At 33.8% G+C, this 19,066-nt stretch overlaps 3 protein-coding genes and 2 long non-coding RNA genes across 6 annotated transcripts; 3 read left to right on the top strand and 2 right to left on the bottom strand.

The window, feature by feature from the left end:
- Window positions 1-206: 206 nt before the first annotated feature.
- Window positions 207-1,593, top strand: LOC107496592 (putative GATA transcription factor 22). The gene is made up of 3 exons (XM_016117896.3): window positions 207-522; window positions 599-970; window positions 1,052-1,593. The coding sequence occupies exons 1-3, from the start codon at window positions 373-375 to the stop codon at window positions 1,418-1,420; spliced, it is 891 nt and encodes a 296-aa protein (XP_015973382.1). The 5' UTR covers window positions 207-372; the 3' UTR covers window positions 1,421-1,593.
- Window positions 1,594-3,918: 2,325 nt separating this feature from the next.
- LOC107458504 (uncharacterized) lies at window positions 3,919-5,436 on the top strand. Of its 2 annotated transcripts, XM_052253125.1 has the most exons (3): window positions 3,919-4,002; window positions 4,255-4,359; window positions 4,865-5,436. In XM_052253125.1, exons 2-3 carry the CDS (start codon window positions 4,263-4,265, stop codon window positions 5,197-5,199), a joined length of 432 nt encoding a protein of 143 aa, XP_052109085.1. In that variant the 5' UTR covers window positions 3,919-4,002; window positions 4,255-4,262; the 3' UTR covers window positions 5,200-5,436. The 2 variants fall into 2 exon arrangements, with proteins under 2 accessions (XP_052109085.1, XP_015932205.1); XM_016076719.3 differs by lacking the exon at window positions 3,919-4,002 and having other exon boundaries at window positions 4,064-4,359.
- Window positions 5,437-6,781: 1,345 nt separating this feature from the next.
- Window positions 6,782-10,268, bottom strand: LOC107496583 (enhanced ethylene response protein 5; the record flags this gene model as incomplete). Its single annotated transcript, XM_016117887.3, is given in 9 exon segments — window positions 6,782-7,181; window positions 7,320-7,425; window positions 7,523-7,597; window positions 8,452-8,528; window positions 8,972-9,059; window positions 9,235-9,296; window positions 9,513-9,569; window positions 9,657-9,746; window positions 10,203-10,268. Coding segments are annotated over 9 exon segments (753 nt in total), but the record flags the coding sequence as incomplete, so codon positions are not given.
- Window positions 10,269-14,744: 4,476 nt separating this feature from the next.
- On the top strand, window positions 14,745-16,520 carry LOC107496567 (uncharacterized). Its single transcript, XR_008002091.1, has 3 exons — window positions 14,745-15,071; window positions 15,414-15,489; window positions 16,231-16,520. It is a non-coding gene; the product is annotated as an uncharacterized LOC107496567 (long non-coding RNA).
- On the bottom strand, window positions 16,496-18,506 carry LOC127741137 (uncharacterized). The gene is made up of 3 exons (XR_008002099.1): window positions 18,437-18,506; window positions 18,279-18,363; window positions 16,496-17,018 (listed from the first exon to the last, which is right to left on the bottom strand). It is a non-coding gene; the product is annotated as an uncharacterized LOC127741137 (long non-coding RNA).
- Between the last annotated feature and the right edge of the window lie 560 nt (window positions 18,507-19,066).

A 19,066-nucleotide genomic window follows, 5' to 3' on the forward strand; every position in this document is an offset into this window, starting at 1 on the left:
TACAAATAACATTTTTATAAAAATACTAATAATGATTAATTGATAACTCTCCTCATAATAATACTAATAATAATAATAATAATAATAATAATAATAATAATAATATCCATATTAGTTATGATTAAAGAGGATTGGTGTTTTTTGTGGGCGAGGATATAAGTTAGATATATAATAGGATGGTTGTTATATATATTAGGTCTTCTTTAACCTTGTATCCTCTCTGCTGGTTGCTCTTGTATGTATTTCATGAATAATTAATTAGTGGACAAAAGGGAAGAACGTATCACTTGCACCCTTTCTCTCATCCTTCTTGTCTCTCTCTTTCTTTATGCATATGCGTCCATCATACCTCCTTCTTCTTCTTCTTCTCTCATGATGCCTACTACTACCACTACTCTTCTTGATCTCAATCAAGATCTAACTCTAAGCCATGATGATGACCAAGAACACCAGCAACAACAACAACAACAACCCTCTTCTCTTTCATTTCCAATCCTACTCAACCCCCTACCTCATCAAAAGGTATATATGTGGCTTTCATGATATCTGTTTGTTTTATTTGAAATGATGATGATCGTCTTGATTGTTTTGAATTTAGGTTGAGAAGATTGATGATGCTAATTGTAGTAGTGGATCACGGGATCATTCAGAAAAACCTAATCACGGCAGTGGAATCATCAAGCTGATTTGGAAGAATAAGAAACGAGATGAGGCAGAAGCAGAAGAAGAAGAAGAAGAAGAAGAAGAAGTGATCCCAAAGTGGATGCCTTCCAAGATGAGGATGATGCGCAAGATGATGGCATCCGATCATCATCATCAACAACAACAGGAACAAGAGATTCCTATTATTGGAACGGACGATGACAACAACAATCACAACAGTAATACCACTGCTCCTACTGTTAGGGTTTGCTCTGATTGTCACACCACTAAGACTCCTCTCTGGAGAAGTGGACCAAGAGGCCCCAAGGTACTTTAATTTCCCTAATATCTACTAATTCATTTCATTAATTAACTCAATTAAGTTGAAATTTTATGTGAATTGGTGCAGTCACTTTGCAATGCGTGCGGTATACGACAAAGAAAGGCGAGGCGTGCCGCCATGGCTGCTGCGGCGGCAAATGGAACCACACTGGCGGCGGCTGAGGTAAACAAGTTTGGTAGAAGCAAAGAGAAGCAGCTCAAGTCCAAAACTGGCAGTAGCGAGTTGATGAAAAAGAAGCGCAATAAGCTTGGAGCTGCTGGGAGAGGGAAGCAATCTCATCATCGTCATCATCATCATCATCATGATTATTGTTTCGAGGATTTGAGATTAAGCTTATTAAGCAAGAATTTGGCTGTTCATCAAGTATTCCCTCAGGACGAGAAAGAAGCTGCGATCCTTCTCATGGCCTTATCCTATGGTCTTCTTCTTGGATGAATAATTACTATAATAATTAGGGTTTTCGATCATATTGCAATGCCATCTTAATTAATTACAATTATATACATATCATCATAATTGACTATTGTGAGGTGAATGTTTTGTGTTTGTACGGCAACATGATATTATATATGCTATCTTATGTTATGAAATCAATTATGTTTAGTTTATTTAATTTGTTAGAAAAATATTAGTGATAATGGGGAAACTATTGGAATTGAAGAAGAATAAGGACAATGAATTCTCCATCTCTTGTCTTCAACATATTTCATTAATTAATGACTTCTATGTTGTAATAACCCTAACCTCTTGATGATTAGATAAACATTCAATTAGCTTATTAAGCTAGATGGAAGGCCTTCAAGTATTATTCAAATTCCTTCTTCTTTAATTTGGAGTCTCGTTTAATTTTATTCCCGTGTGCTACACAGTCGGTTCCCTGTATTATGATGATGACAGTGATGATTCTATAGAGCTATATGTTATATATATTTCACATGCACATGCACATGCAGTTTTGCATATTTAAATAATGGGGTAATTTATATAGCTGCAAACTAATGTTGATGTTATCAATTTTCTCTTCCTATTTATATTTGTGTAAAGACATACACTTGAGGGTTAAACAAATTCTTATTGTACCCAAGGTATAGTGGTTTAATTAATATTATTGTTATGGGATGTAGTTATGCAAACATTTAAATAACGACTATATTATGTATACGCTAAAATAGTCATCAAAATAAATTATTAGTATAAAATATATATTAAAATATAAAATATATATTAAAAATAAGTTATATAATATGTGTATTTATTGATAAAATATATAATTTTAATAGTTAATTTTAATATGTAAATAATATTTTTAAAAAAATTAAAAATTTCATCCAATCATAGAAAGCCTCACTAGCTAGCTTGGAAGTTGGAACCGTTGAGCTGTATCTATTATTAGTTTATCACCCATGACTAGGGACCAATGTTTCCTTCAATGTACCTAGTGGGACCAAAATTGCAAAATATAAAAAGGAAAAAAAATTATGTTTACCTTTTTATTTTTGAATCACTTGTATAAAATATGTCTGACTTGTAGACACTTTGATAGATAATATAACTAATTTAAAATTTTAATATTTAAACAAAAATCGAACTCTAATACTTGGTCAAAGAAAGATGAATCTGTTTTATTTAAGGGATAAGTATTGTTTTAGTCTCTAATATTTAGGGTTAAAATTGAAGCCATCCCTAACCTAATTTTTTATTTAGAATCGTCCTTAACATTTTATTTCGTATTAAAATTGTCCTTTTAACTTTTTACGGACAAAAAATATCCTTTACCATCACTAGCACTTTTACCATCATCAACACCTCCCTTTCTGCACCACCACCACCTCCCTTATTCTCATCAGGTACTAATACTGAGAATCAGAATCAAATTCAGAAGCATAAACAACATCAAATTCAACAAAATCAAATTCAACATCATCAAATTCAGAATCAACAACATCAATTCAACAATAAAATCAACACACAAAATTAGAATCAAAAGCAGAATCAGAAACAGAAATAAAACAAAAACAAATGCAGAAACAGAAGAAGAAGCAGATGTAGAAGCCAAAGCAGAAGAAAAAGCAGATACAGAAACAAAATCAGAAGCAGAAGCAAAACAGAAACAAAGCAAAAGCAAAAACAAACACAGACACAGAAGTAGAAGAAGAAGCAGATGCATCCGGCAGTGGCAGCCGTGACTGGGCAGATCGGCGGTGGTAGGAACCCAGCTCAGCCTCGGATCCCTCTCTCTCTCTCCTTCGCGCGTCGCCCTCCTCGCGTCGGGCTCCCCTTCCCGACAACGCACTCCACGGCGGCAGAAGCATGCATGTGTCGCAATGGTAGCGGTGGCTGTGGTAGCGGCCTCCTCCCCTCCACCGGTGCTCTCTCTCTTTCTCGGATCTGCTCTCTCGTTGGCTCGTACTCTCCTCTGTTCGCGGTTCTGCTGGCAGCGGCTATGGCAGCGACCTCCTCCCCTCCACCGACGCTCTCTCTCTTTCTCGGATCTTCTCTCTCGCTGACTCGTGCTCGATGGTGAAGGATCCAAAGGTGGCAACGACAACACTGGAATTCACGACGACAGCGCTGGGATGCCGAGACTCCCCCTTCTCCTTTTCCTTCTATCTCCCCCCCGAGTCATTTCCCCTTTTCTTTCTCCCCTCTCTCCTTACGTCCTTTTCTTTTTTTTAATTTTATAATTTTTTATTAGGATAGGTTTAATTTGAAAATAAAATTAAAAATTTTATTAAAAAGAATGATTTTAATACGAAATAAAATGTTAAGGACAATTTTAAATAAAAAATTACATTGAGGACGATAAAAAATTACATTGGAACAGTTTCGATTCTAACCCTAAACGTTAAGGACCAAAACAATGCTTATTCCTTTATTTAACAAGTAATATTTAAATGATATTGTTGAGTGAAAAGAGAAAAACCATTCAATATTGTTGAGTTGAATGGGAAAAATAATTCCAAATGAAAAAAGTGATGAAAATCCAAGCAAGTGAATTTCAGAACTTATACTAAAAGGTGAGTTTTGTATCAAATCCCTTGGACTGCAATAATAATAATTAGGTTTAACAAACGATTGTATTGTAGAAATGTTTCTAAGTGGATCAAATCTAATTGGAAAAGTAACCCAAAGTTTCTGCCACCTTATTTATTAGGCTTCCTATATATAGATTTTAACTTGAGAGACAGAAAAGATGAATAGATGAGCAAAGTAAAGAATGTGATTGGAGCATTGTTTTGGGGTTTGATTGATTGAGATTTGTGAGACAGAAGAGAAGATGAGTGAGCAACAGCCACAGGAAGTTACTACATTGCTCATGAGGCGCTGCAAGGTTGTTTGGCGCCTTCTCCTTCTCTTCAATTTCGCCCTTGGAGGTTTCTTAATTTCTTCTTTTTCTTAATTACATTCTATTTCATCCTTTTACTGCCGTATATTATAACCCATGTTTACTTAGCTTCTCATATATTCTCACTCACGAATTCTTTGCCTTCTTATGCTTTCATGCCTTGCATGTGTTTGATATATTGACAAACACAACTTTTGTCACATTCTTCAATTTTTTTACATGTGTGTTTTACCCCCAACTTGCACCTGCTTCATCCTAACCTTGATCGCCAAATTGATGTTTTCATTTCATAATTTCATTCATCATGTGATGGAAAATTCTCAACCTATATTAGTTTGGCCTTAACTCTTTATGATGTTGAACTAGCATGAGATTATATCCTGTTCCAAATAAAAGAACATAAGCATAATTCATTGCAACAGTTAATGTTCTGAAAATTATTTAGATGGATGTCTTAATTTTATGACTAACATCTCGCTTTAGTTCATGGATCACATTCTGCTTTGTTGCTCCATGATATGTATTCCCGGCAGCTTATATATTCGCCGGAGTGCAATTGCGAGAGTTGAAGGAGAATCGTGGAAGGAAATCACATAGATTGCACAAGGGTAGAGCAAGTTCTGAAGTCCCTCGGGATCCTATCACAGCTTCAGTGGATTGGAATTACGACGATCTGCTGATCCCTGCCACGACGCCTGTGGCAGCGCGCAATCCTCTCCTTGAGGAACAACAACGTGAAGTGCTCCTGTGGATGCTGCAAGAGAAAAGAAAAATGAAACCTAAGGACCGGGCAGAGAAGAAACAAATCGATGAGGAAAAGGCCATTCTCAAAAGGTTCCTGCGTGCAAAGTCCATACCAAAGTTTTAGTGTTTCAAGGCCAGTTCTATTACATGACCATACTAACAAACTAGCATTTTATAAACTCTGGTTTGTTTTTGGCAATCAAGTACATTTTATGGCATTGCTCTTCCAATAACTTTTATGTTTGGTGATGACTCATGCCTTGTATAATTACCTACCACCCTCAGCATTTGGGTGTTATGTAGATTCATTGTTTACCCCATTGAATGAACACATACACACACCGTGTGATTGGTTATAAAATTAATTTAAAAGGAAAAATAAACGATCAAGATCCTCCCCTTTTCAAATGAACAGGAAAAGATCATGATCACATCTTTTATTGAATAGGATATTCTGCTCTTCATTTGTAGCGTATGTGGAGGATATAAATGTTGAAGTGTATGTATATAACATGCCTCTATCCCGTTCACAAGGAATATGCGAGAATATTATCCCGTTTCTTCTTCAAAAGCAACCTTCATTTACAATGAGAACCACTATGTCCTTCTAGCTGTGTACTGAGTACTCAAGTTTTGTTCTCCTAACATGTGATATCTCTTGGTTGTGTTGTGTGTGACTCTGAATGAGTGAGGTACTGGCAATTGTGATGAGTAAATTCTTCTATACTGAAAATCAACGTGGGAGAAAGAGCCACGTAATGGCAAATGAAGACATAAGAAAGGATAGTGATATTAACAGCAGAATCTGACTGGGCATGTGCATATTTGTGGCGAACTTATCACGGGAGAAATACTCAACACATCAAACTTCCAAGTGGGTCACTGTGTACAGCCGAAATGCCTTTTTCTTCTACTCAATAACTTAACCGTTAACATCTAGCAAGAGTTAGGCAGCATTCGCAAGAGAGGCTTACTTAGAGACAGAAACTAAACTAAATCCCTGTATTATGTTTGTTGTAAAGTATATAGAACTGAGTTATACCTCAATATCTTGTTTGGTAGGAGTATGTGTAATAATGAGGTGAGGATTAAGGGTAAAATGGAGGTAAGGTTGGAAAGATAAGGATGCTTAAAGGAGTAAAATAAAAATTAGAGAAGTTAGATGATGATATTTTTTAAAATAAATGTTACACAAGTTTCAGTTTCCATTCTCAGGAATTTCAGTCATCTCTATCTCTATTTTCTGGAGGTACTGAAGAGATTAAAATTTTGTATTCCAAAACTGAAATTTTAGTTATAATTTCTGACAACCAAACATAATACTCAATCTTCCAATCTCAGACCTTAAGGTTCTTGAACCACACTCTGTATTGAAAGTACTATTATCTATGATGCATCAATGCAGAGGAGTTTGAATTATGCCAGTTGTTGTACTTTTGCTTGAAGTTGACAATATAGCTCATTACTCTCTTGTCCGGCCAACTCACAAAGTTCTTGTTTCTATTGAATTATATCTGTAATGCCAAAAACCATCGAATCCCTGGACCCTAGCAGTAGATAAAGTTACCACAACCACTATAAGTCACTTAATTAGCAACCACATGGTTTTTCTTCTCTTCATCTTCTTAGTCTATTTAAGAGTCCTATTAATTCATGGATCTTGGACGATCTTCGTGCACCATAAAAATCACAAATTTAAGTAAAGATTAATTTTTGCTTCGACGCAATTTACCGGAAGTGCTTTCATAACTTCATTTATACCTATCAAAATCGAGTTATTTTATGGGTACAACAACAACGAATAAATTGGCCTTAAAGCCACTACTATAAAATAACTAATCATATACCACAATATGTTTTAATGCACTAGTACACGTTTGGGAATTTTCCAAAATCCAATAAAAGGAACTTTCGGCTACAATCCTATGGAAAATTACGCTATCATCCGTCACCATGACTTTTCTTCTCCCTATCCTAGGAGTTGACAGGTTTTCCATTCAGCTTGGGAAAAGGGTCTTGCTTGCTCAATACAACCACTTTGCTTTTATGGGCAAAATAACCCTTCATGAGATTCTTATATATCAGAATGGCCATTATACACTCTACCTGCAAAGTATCAAATATTTATTATTATTTTTTTTTCTTTTCAAAAAAACTCTGAAAATGTTATTTATTTGATTTGTTTAATTTTGAAAGAGATAAGCAGAAGTAGGAAAGGAAAGAAGAAGAATTTAAAGAGATAACCTCTTCAACATCCATGTCAATTTCAAGCCATTTCAATGCTTTAACAATAACATCCAACTTCACCTGATGGGCTTTACTTGGGTCCTTCTGCTTTTGAATAATGTAACTGCCATTTGAAATCAGTGATTCAAGTAAATATCAGAATCATCTATCAACACACATATACAGTGAAATGGAGATACAAGGTGAATATGGATACTTACATCTTCTTTACTAATCTCTGGTATACTTGAAGTTCCAACTTCTCTAGGACAAGATATACGCCTGATCTCAAGAACCTATAAAAGATGTGAACCGAATTATTGTCTCTAGGGTCTAGAACAAATTTGGAACAATTCTGTTAGGTAGCGTTTGGTGAAGAGACAGAGACTAAGAGACAGGAATTGAAATAAATCTCAGTATTCTATTTGGTATAAAATGGGAGACAGGAATTGAAACAAGAATGAAACTCTAATTTAATTTGCACAAAGGGTAAAATTGAAATTAGTTAATTAAAATGAAAATATTTTAGGTATAAATGTTATTAAAGTTTCAGTCTCTATCTCTAAAAATTTCAGTCCCCTGTGTCCCTATTTTTTGGAGGTACTGAAATACTGAAATTTTAATGACAGAGACAGAAATAAATTTTAGTACCAGTCTCTGAACTAACAAATACAATACTGAGTCTCAGTCTCTCAGTCTCTGTCTCAGTACCTCAAAACAAACGCTACCTTAGGGACAAAGCTCCTAATGGAATTAAAGTTAACAAAAGAAGGAGATTCAAGAGTATTTCAGGTAGTGTTGGAAATATGACTAACGCCGCGGTGGCTGAGGGGGTCTCTAACTGATAGCTAAGCTGGACAGTGTGTGAGGAATGTGATGATTGCATGTGAGTGCATAAAACCGTTAAGGGGGAGAAGGGGATATTTGTAGGGATGTGAGAGTTAAGGAGGTAAGCTGAATATTGGTTGGAATTGGGAGAGTAGAGCTGCTCCACAGTGCTCTGTGTTTTCCTTTCTTTTTTGCCTTTCTTTCACAAGTTTTCTTCTAAATTCCTCTTCACTGATTTCAGTGATAAATACAATTATCATTTCCTTCTATTCGTTCTCTGTTGTCAAATTCCTTATCAGGAAACAAGGATGAGCAATCCTACCTGTTCTCATGATCTTGGAGTGCACGCCGAAGAAGCCGAAGATCCCCCCTTCTGAGAGCTTGCACAATGTCACTGTACTGTCCAACATTAGAGGATGTTATTTATATTGAAACTTCATAGGCACAAAAGCTTTTGTATAACTATAAATGAGACCTATCAAAGGAATCTGCAAAGATTTCTTTTTGAATTTACCTTTCAATTTCATACCAAAATAACCACATTAATAATAGGGCAGCATGCAAAATTTTCTTGATATGTTCATTCTGTTCTAATCTGTCTGAACTAGCTCTCAATTTGGCAGTCATTAAGTATAATTGGCTACAACTAACAATGTAAGATAATTGATTCAACCACCCTAACTTTTAAGTTATTTTGCATTTGCCACTCTAATCTATTGCAATCATCTCATCTACTTTCCACTAATAATTATCAGTTATATCCTTATATTCTTGTTTTGGTTATGAAACAAAAAATATACATCCATTACCATGAGTGTGTTCATGGAAAGGTTGTAACATACCTCAAGCAGACTGTACTTCTCCAAAAGCATATTTGTAGGTAATATGCCTATTGAAAGCTTCACCGGGATAAGATGTTTAAGAATCATCCTGTGTGAAACAAAAACAATTATCCAATCATCCTCAGACCAATGCTTAAGGATTGTTCATCTAAATAAAGGTGCATTTTTACGGTGGCTTTATGGCTGCAAGCACATCCTAGACAACCTACTAAAACCCCACTTCATTCAAATACAATGTACACAGTTGGCACACCTGAACAAACCTTATATTGGCTTCACTCCGTGGGTTGCAATGCTCTAAGGCATATGATAATTTATGATCAGCCTGTCAAGGTGCACATTGAAATTGAAGAGGTTTCAGCATTCATTTATTTTAGCTAACATATTGCAAGCTTACAGAAATGTTTATTGAAAGTTAGCATCAACTAAAAACTACATACATCAGAGGTAAATTGCAGAAAACTACAAAGCCAACAAACATTGCAGAAGGTATCGCAACACAGACACTGTAAATAATTTTAACCGAATGTGGATTACTTACTGCAGGAAAATTTTCATTGAAAACTTCAAGACGACCAGTATAGTACATGTAAGTAACCTGAAACACATTAAAAATAAATCATCTAGAGAATATATTGTATATGCATATAGAGAAGATGCATACATAAAGTAATCAAACTCTAACCTTGTCTCTCTTAGGAAATTCCTCAAAGTCAAATATGCGTGCAGTTTCAATACTTCGTATCACACTACGGCAAAGATGAACTGTACCCAACTACAAAACCATTTATAGAAGAAAAATTCAAGTTATAAATTAACACAAAGATGTCAATAATATGAAGCACGGTACAACATGAAACACTGTTCAATTGGACAAACCCAGTATGAATTTTACTTATGGTGATGTTTCAGGCTATATAACTATGGTATAATTTTTTCTCCAAGCAAAAAATGTAAATAAATTTATAACGCAGGTGGAAGTATTTCGATGTGTTCGTGAAATGGTCTACACGGATTACAGTTATAGTAACTATTACAAAGTGGCCCCACACTTCCTAAATGTTCAGTTAGTTTAATCTTGGCCAGAACCTTTCTTTGTGACCCCAGTAAACATATCATGCATTTGATAAAATCCAGATGCTCTAGATTTGGACCAGCATTGTGTATCAACTATCAAGAGATTAGATGAAAAAAAAAAGAGTGGAAAAAAGGACTAGGTAACCATAAATACCTTAAAGTAAATCTTGAACAACTGGCAAGTTACATATAGTGCCCCAACACGCTTAGAACCTTTTCCCTGTTATTGCAAGCAAGCCAATAAAGAAGTGAGAGCAATTTCTCCGGGGATTTCCCATTGGAAGCTAACTCTCTATCCGCCTAGAATAGCACAAAACCTCACAGAAAACTTCCAGAATATTTGAAAAAAGAAGAAAAAGAATGAAACGTAAATCGATACCTTCTCGGCAAGAACCCTAATATCATAAACAATGGCATATAAAGCCTCCATAGCCCAGGCAGATTCCCAGTTTCGAAACTCCTGTATAAACGCACTGAAACACACACCAATAAATTCCACGAGATAAAAATTCGAATGAAGAAATAAAGTGAATAGGAAAGGAAGGGTTACTTGGCGGCTTTTTCAAAGGCGGTGTAGGCTTCGAGCAAATTCGATTGACGGTAGCTCTGGAGGCAGCGGAAGAGTGGGAGGATGATGTCAGAGTACTGGCCGTAGTTATCGGAGTTCTTGAGGAGCCTTGGGGCGTCGTGGAAGATGTTGAGGGCGTCGGCGAGGGAGAGGAGGAAATGGGAGTCGGACGAGACGGCGAAGAGTGACTTCAACGAAGCACCGTCTTGGGACGACACGGCGTCGGCGAAACGGTTGAGGTACTCCGTGATCCTTCTATGAGCTTCCCCCATGCTCATGTAAGCCATTCTTCACTCCTTCCCAGCTTCGATTCAGCAAGATTCAAGCTTGTGTGTAACCCTCTTCTCTTGTTAGAGTGTGCCACTCTTTTTTTTTGGTCTTGGGCTCAAAACTCTCGTTTCCTTATTGGGCCGCAAAACTCTCAACTATTTTTTGGACTTGAGTCTGAAGTAACTTCCGAATCCTGTTATTCAGGGTCAGCCCAGAATTTTGGGCTTCCACCTCAATCACTTGGCCCGTTATATTAGTACCAAAAAAAAGAAATAAAGTACCATATATTATGTTGGATTGGTCTAGTGGTTAGCTTACTAATCCACTTAAGCAAGTGTCCAGTCTTGTGCATATAGCAATTTATTAGTCAGTAACAAATTCTTAAAACTCTGATCCGTGATAGATTATTTATTGGCCTGTCGGATGGGGATACCGTGAGAAACAAAGAAAACAAAGAGTAAGATATAAAATATTAATTATTTAAAAAATGTTTTAGGATGAGCATTTTGGAGAAGTTCATTAATTTAGAGAGAGTTAGTGCATGTTTGGGCGCCATTATTTTGTTAAAAAAAAGATCATTTTTCAATGAAAAAAGATCTTTTTTAATTTTTTAACGTGTTTGGCAAATTTCTAGTAGTAAAAGTAAAAGCACTAGTAAAATAAAAAAAAAGATCTTTTTTGAGAAGCTGTAATTTACATCTTTTTTTAAAAGATTTTTTTTCTTTAAAAAAAAGATGTTTTTCATGTAATAAATAAACAAAAAAATACTTTTATATTGTTATACCCAAACATAATTGATAGATAAAAAGACATTTTTACATTAGATATCCAAACATAAAATTACTTTTACTTCTCTATAAGATCTTTTAAAAAAGATAACTCGAAAAAAGATCTTTTCTTAAAAGCTCACCCAAACATGCCCTTAATTCAACATAAATAAGTTGATTGTTAGGCGAATGTCACATGCAAGGTATTATAAACACTTTATAGTGCTAAACCTCAATCACTTGGCGCATTATAGTGTTACCTTATTTAGAGAAAGTTGTAATTAAAAAAAAAAAGGTTAAGATAATGTATATATATTTGTGGTGATTATTTTAGGAATAAATAAAGAAGTAAAATATAAAAGATTAATAATTTAGAGCATGTTTTAGCCTGAGCATTTTGGAGAAGTTCATTAAATTAGAGAGAGCTGGTTCAACATAAGTAAGTTGATTAGGCTAATGTCACATGCAGGTATTAATCAACCCTTTAGATACCGAAATAATGATGGCATTGCTTTTGTCTAGTTATTAAGTGATTGATGAGCAAGTGCAACAAAAGAGAAAATGGTTAAGAGGGATTGTTGCAAACTTGTGGCGATTTGTCGAATGAGGAATGGAACGTGATTAGGATTTAGGAAGTTAATCAAATCTTAGTTCTCTCCACTTAGCGTGTGTTTGAATTACAGTATATAAACAAAAATTTGTATAAAATTGATTTTAATGATAAGTAAATTTGAGTTAAACGTGATTTATGTTTGACAATCTTTATATCAAAATTGATTATAATAAAATAAATGTTATTTGAATTATACTACTTAAAATTATTTTTAGATAGAAAATTACAAGAGAGACATCAATTTAAATAATTTTTTTATATACTTGCAAAATTAGAACACTACTATCAAAAATAATATAAAAAATATTTATCATATAAATAAAATAAATACAATAAAAAATAAAAATATAAAAGAGAGTACTATAAATTTTATAACGTCAAACAAAAAGAAAATATTCTATAATTCTTTTAGTATCGTCAGTATTCTTTAATTTAGTATTATTTTGGACTATATATTTTTTATTATTTATGACTCTATTGCTACTTATAATTAATTTTTTATTTTTTTTATAGGATCATAATTTATATTATACAAAATTTTAATAATAAACGTAGTATATAATAATTACAATTACAAATTTTACAAAGTCAGAATAAAAAATAAAAAATTAATACAAAATAAAAATAGAGTACATCAAAAGAATAGAAAAAAATCATACAAACAAGAAATAATAAAAATTTCATAAAACTAACAACATATATCATATGAACCAAAAAAAACCATAAAAAGTAAATAAAATTCATATGAATAAAATCAAATAAAAAAAATTCATACACAACATAAATACAATGCAAATATACATATAAAAAATAATATAGTAAATAATAAAAAAACTCATATAAAAACATAATATGAAAAATCAGAACCCTGCATAAATAATATAAAAATATTTATCATATAAATAAAAAATATAATAAAAAATATAAATAAAAAGTACAATAAAAAACATAAAAATTAAAATATAAAAATGAGTACTAAAAATAATAAAAAATTAAAATATTCAATTTGCTAGTGATTGAACAAATCTGAACAATTTTGATAAAAAAAATTGGAACGAAAAAACTATAAAGAAGTAGGAAGAACTACAAAAAATGACTGTGAAAGTAATAGTTACTGGTATCATTTTTATAGAATCAAAAGAAAATGAAGGGTAGGGTTGGTAAAAAAGAAATAAATTTTTTACTTGATTTTCTAATGGTAAGCAGCAACTATAAACGTGAAACGCAGAAGTTACAAATTTTAACTTATCCTAAACGTGCGTTCAGAGGCAGAGTCTATGTTCAGAAAGATAAAAATTACTAAACATCAAAGTGAAACTTCCAAGAAATTCAAACGGACTTCTTTCCTTCCCAAAGTGTTTGCCAAGCACACCCTTAATTGAAAATGACAATGATTGAGAAGCTTAAAGTTAGAAACGTGGGGCCCATTCCCTTTATACCAATCACATAAGCGGTAAGAACTTGACAAGATCATTGATCATTTCTTTTCTTCTCTTCCACTTCTCTGTTTCTCCTAGCAGCACACAGGATAAAGCGAGCCGATTGCATTTAGTTTTAGCACCATCTGCAATGCCTGCAACTAGCAATTATCTTATTCTTATGCTCTTGTATTAAATTATCCAAAGTATAAACCGAAAATAGTGCTTTCTATATATATTTTTTTTGAAAATAAATCATTTCCATTTTTTTAGTGTGTCTTTTTTTGTTTTTTCTTTTATATTTATTTTTTTTATTTTATTTATAAAATTAATTGTGAAAAATTACATTTTACTCTTTCAATTATTAAAAAAAATTGAAAGGATGCATTTCCTATTTTTTCCTACTCTCATCTTTCCCCTAATTGCTCTCTCTAGTCTCTACTCAGCAAGTAATGAAAATTATTATTATAGTAAAACCATTACAAACGCATGAATTATGTTGACAGATTTTATTCTCAATTGAATGGATAGTTGGAATAAATTCCTAAAGTGATATATCAGAATTATGCTATATATTAATTTATTTTTTAGGTTTTAATTACATTATTATCGTCTCTAAAATTGAATTTTGGGTATTATAGTAGTTTTTTTTACCCTTTTTTCCTAGTAATTCAGTTATTAGAGTGACGAATTAGCATTCTAATGCCACATTAAACGCTAATAAAACGAAATCGTTTGTTTTTTGTATCCAATAAAAATAGATGCCAAGTTGTTTTCATATATGTTGGCGTCTTTTGTTTTTTTGTTTTTTTTTTTTGTTTTTGACATCCTTTGTATTGTATCAAAAGGATTTTGTATCTATTTTCATTAGACGCCAAAAATAAATAACATTATTTAACTAGGTGGCGTTTGTTTGCGAGACAAAAACTGAAAAACAGAAACTGAGAGACAGTGACTGAGAGATAAGAACTTAAAAAAGTCTTAGTATTGTGTTTGGCGTAATGGTGTATAGAACTGAATTATGTCTCATTATCTTGTTTGGTTTGAATTAAAACTAGATACTAAAATTGTTAAATTTACAATTATACTCTTAAATTTTGTATGCAACCCTAATCCCAAATCCAGATTTCAGTTTTTCAGAAATGTCATCGTAACCCACCCCAGACCTCTTCTTGTCTCCTCTCCCCAAATATTTCGGTCTTCTCCGTCGCCGGCAGAAAAGCCGAATACTACCGAGCAACAACAGCGCGCCTGTCTCCAGTGGTTCACAATCGCGTCTTGAAGCCTCCAACGGTCCTCTCATTGTTGCGGATTGCGTGCTTCCGGGTCTGCGCCGCCACCATCGCCATCGTTTTGGAGCTGTGCCTCTTGTCTCTCAACGAACCAGGTAAGTTCGTGAAGTACAATATTGATATCTGGTTTGACATGTGTTGACTTAATCTGATTTGGTATATTGAGTCTTGATTATGAACATGCATTCTACAACACATTTTTCTTAAATTCAATTCTTGATAAAGCCACCTAACCAAATGAATAAGGTATATAGATAGAGTTATGTTGTAGTTAATGACTTATTAGAAAAAAAGGTATAGAAAGAGTTATATTTTCGCTAGTTGGTTCCTTCCCAAGATTTTTGTGGATTACATCACTACTGTATTTTCTTTCTGCTCTTTTCTATTAAAACTAGAGAGTAAAAATGTAAACTTCTACTGGGTTGGTTGAATATCAGGTCTTCAAGTCTTGGAGTATTTATTTGCATCTAATGTTCGGGCATACATAGAAGTCTAGGAGTCCACTTATGGAAGGTATGATTGTTATGTGTTTATTTGCATATTGTAGGAACGAAGCCTAGTGTATTTGGAACCTGCTGTATTTGCGTGTTCGAATCTCTTTTTTTGTTTTTCCAAGTTCAGAATTGCTTATAATTTTGAAATTATTTTAGAAAAGTGAAATAGTTATTTTCCTAATTTACCTTTGTCTGTTAATTTGTTTGCATATTCACATGAACCTGTGACCTTTTGTGGTCTTTAATACAATAAAATTGGGGAATTGAGGTTGGTAGGAAACTGCTCAAGTTGACTTAGTTCAGGTGTTGATGTAGTATAAAAATTAAATACTACTTGCCATTGCCCTATTCCCCTTTGAATTCTCTTTTTTTTTCTTTTATGGCATTCTATTATTATATCTCTAGTTGCAATGGTTGAAATAATTAAGCTACCTCAGTTCTTGACTTTGAATTTTCTTTACCCTAAAAAAATTATAACTGAATTACTTTCTTGCTTAACTTTTCATCAGCTACAACTTATGGTTACCAATTGATAAGTTACCAATCAGTAGCTACCTGAAGGTTCATAAAACAAGTGACTAACTCACTTAATTGAATTGGTCCTAACTTAGTATTCAACATTTTACAGAATAACGAATCTAGTTAACTTTTCAAAACTTGTTAAATCCAAAATTAGTTTCTATGATCTGCATTAATCAATATAAGAGTCTAATAAAACTGATTTAGTGAGTTGATCTACTTATATGATTTTCTAATGTAGGAAGCTGTGAATGTATGACTTGAAGTTGCAGATGGTTTAGATAGGCAGGTCCAAGTGTCCAACATGCTGAAGTTGCAGATGATCGATCTTGTCATTTGAATTCCAGTTTGAAGTCGATTGACTGAGTTGAAAATCTGTATAATGATGTATTTTTGAAATTGTTAGCAGTCTTTCAATTTTTTATTTCTGTAGTCTGTATTGTCCTGGTCATAGTATTATTATTTAAGTTGTAGTTTGACACTTGAATTGAAACAGGCAAATGACAAATTGTATAAATTAGTTTGAGTATATGTTTCAGTATTTTTTTTAAGTATATAATGATTAGATAACAAAAAAATTTCATGCTGAAATCACCAACAAAGAAGCAAGGAAGACTTAAATTTACAATTGTAAGAATTGTGATCTACAGAGAGACTACTGTCATAAAATATTAAGCCACCTAAATTGATGGTCTAATAACCATACATGTCGTTCCACTCCCTTTTCGACAAACCGTTCATGCAAAAAACATTCTTGGTTTACAAAACCAACAAAAACTTTCAAACTATTGCAGGGCCTCTTATAGGATTTGCTTTGCTCATAGCACTACTTGCAAGTGGATTATATGTTAAAAGCTTGAAGAAATTGAAAAATGATACTGTTGTCTTCTCCAGTGATTCAAACTCCACCAGCCTGATATGCTCAACAAACAAAAGCTTTCATATGTATATGGAAACCAGCAGAAGATGCTCCACGGCTTCATGGCTGACGCCAGATCTTCTTGTAGAAATTAAGTATTGCTTGGTTAACTACACCATAGAGGAGATTGAGAAGGCCATCAAGAATTTCAGCGAAGAAAACAAGATTGGTGATTTGGCCTAAATAGAAGTACAAGACTACTCAATAAACAGAAGTACAGAAGTTGACTAAGTAAGCAGAAAGAGATTAACCACACAAAAACCATTTATAGAGTTCCATTTCTTATACTAAATTTAAATGCACCAAACAAGCCAATTTGCATATAAACCATTTCCAGCCATGTATTTAACCATACAATTGCCAAAATGAAGGCCATATAAACTGCCTTTTCACGGCTAAATCATCAATGCAGACCGCAATATACAACCACTTCGATAGTTATGTTTAGTTAGAATAAGAAGGTCCCATAGATAATTTTCTTACCCTTACAAAAAAGTAAAGTATTCAAAAACAATAATATCCCTAGATAGCAAGATCAGTAAACTGAAAGTGACTTTTTCAGGTACTTTAAGCAAATCAAAGTCTTCCAAAAGGCAAAAAAGAAGATTTGGTAATTAAAATATGAAGTGGTTCACATTTGACACAAATAACTGTGTCGTCATTATCACCTAAGCCATATCATGTACATTCAACAATTTCGCTTACCAGTTTAGAGAACAAACATTCTTTCCTTCAAATAGATATGTTAAGAATTGTAGCCTACCTAGCAATAGTTCTAATATATAAACCAAAATGCTGTTATATATAAAGCTGCACCCATAGAGGTTTGAAGCTGCACTAATCCACAAGTATTAAAAACCAAACAGAGACGTGGAAACTTACTAGAATAGCCAAAATTAATCGCTGACCTTGGTATCAAACTGACCAAACTTAGCAACTGATCCCAGATTGTTCAGTTCTTAGTTCTTACGAGAAAAAAAGGAAGTAAACATCATAAACTAATGCTGTTATAAAGCTAAAATAAATGGGTTAGTTAGCTTGGCTTTCGTTCTCGTCAAAGAATACACATAAATTGAAATGAAGAAGAATGAAGGACCAAAATAATTTCTTCAACTTCAGTGCTACTACTTCACACCACTAACAAAATAATGACAAACCAAGCAAAGAGGTTCTGAGTACAAATACACCTTTCAAACACAAACAAATTTGATTTAAGCATTACACAAACAATGGTTAAATCCACAGATCAAACTGAATATCAGAAGAAGAGAAAAGTTCCATTGCTAAGTCACGAACAAATCTATAAATTAGGGCACGACGAAAATAATGAAAGGAATCAGTAAATTAAACAACTTTTGTATAGAACTAACCTGGGTCAGATCAGTTAGGACGAGGAGTTGATGATTGACATCGACAGCAACCGGGGAGAGGCGACAGCTTCGTTCTTTGATTTTTCTGTGAAGGAGAAAAAGAGGAGATGAGAAGATGGGGGATACGAAGATGAACTTGTAAGCGCCAAATCACTTACCTAGCGGTGGCAAGGCCAGTGACGCGGTGGCTGTTCTTGAGATGGTGCTCCAGAGGCTGTGATGAGCGGATAATTTATCCGCTTTATGGCATTGTTTTTAGGTAGTTTTTAGTAAGTTCAAGCTACTTTCAGGGATGTTTTCATTAGTTTTTATGTTAAATTCACATTTATGGATTTTACTATGAGTTTGTGTATTTTTCTGTAATTTCAGGTAATTTCTGGCTGAAATTGAGGGACTTGAGCAAAACTCTGAAAAAGGCTGACAAAAGGACTGCTCATGCTGTTGGAATCTGACCTCCCTGCACTCAAAATGAATTTTCTGGAGCTACGGAACTCCAAATGGCGCGCTCTCAACGGCGTTGGAAAGTAGACATCCAGAGCTTTCCAGCAATATATAATAGTCCATACTTTATTCGGAAATTGATGACGTAACATGGCATTGAACGCCAAGTACATGCTGCTGTCTGGAGTTAAACGCCAGAAACACGTCATGATCCGGAGTTGAACGCCCAAAACACGTTATAACTTGGCGTTCAACTCCAAGAAAAGCCTCAGCTCGTGGATAGATCAAGCTCAGCCCAAGCATACACCAAGTGGGCCCCGGAAGTGGATTTATGCATCAATTACTTA

Source organism: Arachis duranensis, chromosome 1 (genome assembly GCF_000817695.3).
Source record: "Arachis duranensis cultivar V14167 chromosome 1, aradu.V14167.gnm2.J7QH, whole genome shotgun sequence".
NCBI lineage: Eukaryota > Viridiplantae > Streptophyta > Magnoliopsida > Fabales > Fabaceae > Arachis > Arachis duranensis.

Bases quoted from the DNA above. Each gene is read 5' to 3' on its own strand.
- LOC107496592 (XM_016117896.3), top strand. From the start codon at position 373: ATGATGCCTACTACTACCACTACTCTTCTTGATCTCAATCAAGATCTA. The intron at 523-598 runs GTATATATGTGG...TTTTGAATTTAG, and splicing joins ACCCCCTACCTCATCAAAAG to GTTGAGAAGATTGATGATGC. The intron at 971-1,051 runs GTACTTTAATTT...GAATTGGTGCAG, and splicing joins GTGGACCAAGAGGCCCCAAG to TCACTTTGCAATGCGTGCGG.
- LOC107458504 (XM_052253125.1), top strand. From the start codon at position 4,263: ATGAGTGAGCAACAGCCACAGGAAGTTACTACATTGCTCATGAGGCGC. The intron at 4,360-4,864 runs GTTTCTTAATTT...TATTCCCGGCAG, and splicing joins CTTCAATTTCGCCCTTGGAG to CTTATATATTCGCCGGAGTG.